Source organism: Glycine max, chromosome 19, assembly GCF_000004515.6.
Source record: "Glycine max cultivar Williams 82 chromosome 19, Glycine_max_v4.0, whole genome shotgun sequence".
Lineage (NCBI taxonomy): Eukaryota > Viridiplantae > Streptophyta > Magnoliopsida > Fabales > Fabaceae > Glycine > Glycine max.
In genome coordinates, this window is record NC_038255.2 from 39,711,459 (window position 1) to 39,715,662 (window position 4,204).

Here is a 4,204-nt window from a genome sequence, read left to right on the forward strand (position 1 = left end):
ACAGGTAATAATAATCCACACCAACCAACCACCGCAGTGCCCACTCCCAGAATCTACTCTTCTGTTCTTTGGATGGGTTTCCTTCTTCACCCTCTTCCCTGAAACCACATAACCCCATGGCCATGGCACTCGACGCGGCACTCTGGATCGTGAAGATGACGTGGATTGCTCTCAGTGGCTGGATTTCTTCTTGTTTAATTGTTGCTGACGAATTTGCCTCTTCTCTACGCTCTGGCGATATTGGCCCCTTTCATGTAGGTTGATCCAATTACGCTCTCTTTCGTCCAAGATGGGTACTTTACTTATTGGGTATGCTGCAAGTTTTGTAATTTTATATTGCCCTTCAAAATAGGCTTGATTTGATGTAGTGGGTATGAATCAAAATCTCTCTCTTTTTTCTTTTTTTATAAGTCTGGCTTGTGTGTTTTTGAGCTGGGGTGAAGTGGTTGGTCATGGCTTGCCTTTTTTGGGTTGGAGGAAGATGTGTTTGTTGAGTGAGATTCATTGTATTTCCTTTAATTGAGGAACTGTGTTTAAGGTTGTTTGTTGTTGTATAGCTTGTGGATTGCTTTGTAGCATACTTTGTTTAGGGATGATAGATGAATTTGAATGCTAAGTCTAACACAATCATTTGGTTCTCTGTTGTTATTTGATTAGGTCATGGTAGAGTTATATCAGTTAAATTGACTATTTAGATTCATCCGTAGTTAATAGTTGCCATTGAAGTGGTGATTTGATTTGCTTAGTTACTGTTCATTTCTATGGCAGGGGTTTTCTTTTGAGCAGTTTGTTAAATATGGTAACCATTGAGCATTGCTTAGAGATTATTCTTTAGTCAAAGAAACACTGGATATGAGAGCCTCACAGATTCTTTTTTTTTCTTCCTTTTTTCTATTTGGAGGAAGGGTTAAAAAAAGGATCCAATCAATGAGCTTGTGGCCTTTGCAAAGTCCCTAACGCTACCCTTTCTTTAACCCCAAGCGGTATATACTTCAACTTCTTGACCAATTAGACCATGAGATGTACATTCTGATGTCCCAGTTGCATCAATTTAGACCTATCAAAGAAAAATTGAAATTATGGTGAGCTTTGACTTTTTTAGGCTAGTTGGTTTATTCACAATGTATTAGGAAAAATACAGGGTGAGTATATTGAAATTTTTAAGGGTGCTACTTTTGTTTGTATGCGAGGTTATGTAAATGCATAGAATTCTCATACTATTTGAGTTAGTTGATGATTAGAAAATTCCAGGTATATAGTTGCTCTAATATTTTAATGCTAAACTTGAATATTTTGGCCAAATGGCAAAAATAATTGTTTTCTGGTTGCCGGATTGTTTTTAGCTAGACTCCATATACCTTATTCTGTCATTGAGCTGGAATTTGGTTATATATCATCAATTTTGCCTTCATGTATTGCATGAGGTATGTGGGGAACACACTTAGTTTGGCATTTTTTTCACTATTACTCTTGACAAGTGAAATGTTATGTTGTCTCATTAAATAACTATATGGTCTATTCTCTAATGTGGATTCTGTGTAGGAGTTCATCCATTAATAGAAAAGAATATTGAAGAGTATGTGGCCTCGTTTTTGTATTAGTTGTGAACATGGTTATCAAACTTTCGAGTTAAACTCATTAACTTTTACGAGTTTATGAGTTCAATTATCCTCTCCGAGTTGACTTGTGTGCAAACTCTCATTTAAGTAGACTCTAGATAAACTTGATAGACTCGGTGCAAACTCGGTAACTCTCAAGTTTACCACCGAGTCAACAAGTTAAAAAAATTATACCAAAAAATAAGTCGTTTTGGGTTGTCTTCTATTCATTTAAGGTTCAACATATCTCCATTTGATGTATCATTCCTAAATTGAAGAACCTTTCCTTTAACAACATCAAACCCTCGTTCTCCAACAATATCAAGCCCTCGATGGGAATGCTCTACCACTACTATCATTTCCTCAAGTTATTATATAGTAGTAATGTATTACTACTAAACTTAGTTATTTAAGTATTGTAAAATTTATGGTTTAGTATTTTATTTTATTATGTTTGTTGAAATGTTTAATTAGTATGTTATTTATAAGTATCTTGTTATTATTTTCATATGAAGTAAATTTTTACGAGTCAAGTCTATATAAACTCTTGAGTTTAATAACCTTGATTGTGAACTTGTGATGTACTTTTTATTATTGTTATCATGTTTGATTGAATGTTTAACTTTTGAAAAGGCTGAACCATCTCTCAATCTGTATTCGTTGCTTTGATCAAGTCGTCTAAGTTGTTAAATTCATTTATGAATTATCATCAAACTTACAGTATCTATAGGTTTGTTTAGGTTACATTTCTTCTCTGATTTAAGGAAACCTATTAACTTGTTTAAGAATTATTTCAATCACTAGGTGAGTTTAAGTGTATATAACATCCTCTTTTACATGTCATGAAATACAAACAACAGTGTATTGAAATGAATCATTGCAAAAATAACCGGTTCCATTTATAAATTCAAGTAGAACTTTGTGAAGAAATTTCCAGAATCAGTGTCCAATCGATACAAAAAAGTATAACGATTGATTAAAGAAGAATTCCTTTCTGTAAAGCAGGAAAGGAAAGGGAAAAAAATCAAAAAGAAGAATTCCTTTCAGCGAAGCTGTAGAGGGAGAAAAAAAAATCAAAAGATAAGTTGTGTTTGTGCATTTGTGTTCATTGTTTTCCAGATTATCACGCCCTCTTTGGTTTTGGTCATTCACTGCCTTTGGAATTAAACATTCATTTGACTGAGCTTCATATTTTGTATTTTTTTAGTTATCAATATGGTGTATGTTAGAACTAGTTTTGAAAAAAGATTGTGTATCAATATGGTGTATGTTAGAATTTGATAATGAAAAAATTGTATTGGTTCTGTAAAGTTTATTTCCTGATATTATAGTCGTAAATTGATTATACTCATGAGATGTGAAACGTAGGCAATGAAGTTGCACTCAATTCACAGTAGCTACATGAGATATATACACTCTTGATTGCCAAGCAAGTTATCCATTTTCTAATTTTTCTTATTTGCAATGGGAATATAAAAATTCTGGAAATGGAGTATCCAATTAAATTCGAGTCCCCCAGATTTTCACATTAATAGAACTTGTCGAGTAATAATTTGTTTATTAATTTTTTAGGCATCAATAAGAATAAATATAACCTATGTTAGTTTTGGTTGGATTATGTTGACACACTATCAGCAATTTGGAAAGAATGTGAGATGAAGAAGTTACGGATAATGATGTCTTTTTATTCGTTTGATCGGAGAAAAAGCGAACAAAATAGACAAGAATTAACTTCTAAAACTAAAATTCAAACTTTTCTTTCCTCTTAGTTTTTTTCCAATTTAAATGTCAAACTTATGTCTTTCCTCTCACATTCTTTCCTCATATTAGGGTTTATTTGTTTTACATCTGGAATCAATTTTCCTTGCAACGTCATGCAATTCAATATTTTTTTTTAAAATGAAGATTCATTTGAACACATTTTAAATGAGTTTAATTTTATACACCATTATCAACTAAAAAAATATGTATCATTTTTAAAATAATTATTATATAAATCAATAAAAATATCATACATAATTAGATGAAATTGAAAAAGAAAAGTTTTACATTATCCATTAGGATTTTAATTAAATTCTTCAATTATATTAATCAATTCAAAATTAATTCAATCAAAGTAGTTGAAGGGAATGAGTTGACACTATTAACAAGACATGCCACAAATCAAACTGACTAAACCTCGTATTGCATATTTTTTAGTATATAGTAAACATAAACGTAAAACATAAATATAACATGTGAAAGGTTATAATTAACATAAAACTGAGATATGATAGTAAATACGACCTAAGTTAGTTGTCAAGTCACCTTCAAACATCATCCATGCAACTTAGTTGCTGACAAAACTAGGTTGGGACACTTGCAATACAAAATTGACATAGCAAGAGTTTAACAAATTTTGCATCCGAGATAGGATGAATCAAAGACATTTGCGGGAAGTCTTGTTTCTGCCTTTTGAACATTTGAAGCAAGTTCTAATTTAGTATTATTTCCTAGAAAAATCTTGTTAGTCGATTCTAAAGGAAGATGGCTTTGATAATGTGACACTGATGAAAAGATTTGGTAATTTTATTGCATGATCAACTGCAGTTTTAAACCTTCTTAAA

At 31.8% G+C, this 4,204-nt stretch overlaps 1 protein-coding gene across 1 annotated transcript; it reads left to right on the forward strand.

The window, feature by feature from the left end:
- LOC100812895 (uncharacterized) lies at positions 1-640 on the forward strand. The gene has a single exon (XM_006604263.4). It carries the CDS (start codon positions 117-119, stop codon positions 261-263), a length of 147 nt encoding a protein of 48 aa, XP_006604326.1. The 5' UTR covers positions 1-116; the 3' UTR covers positions 264-640.
- Positions 641-4,204: the final 3,564 nt, after the last annotated feature.

Excerpts from the sequence above, each read along its gene's own strand:
- LOC100812895 (XM_006604263.4), top strand. The coding sequence starts at position 117 with ATGGCCATGGCACTCGACGCGGCACTCTGGATCGTGAAGATGACGTGG.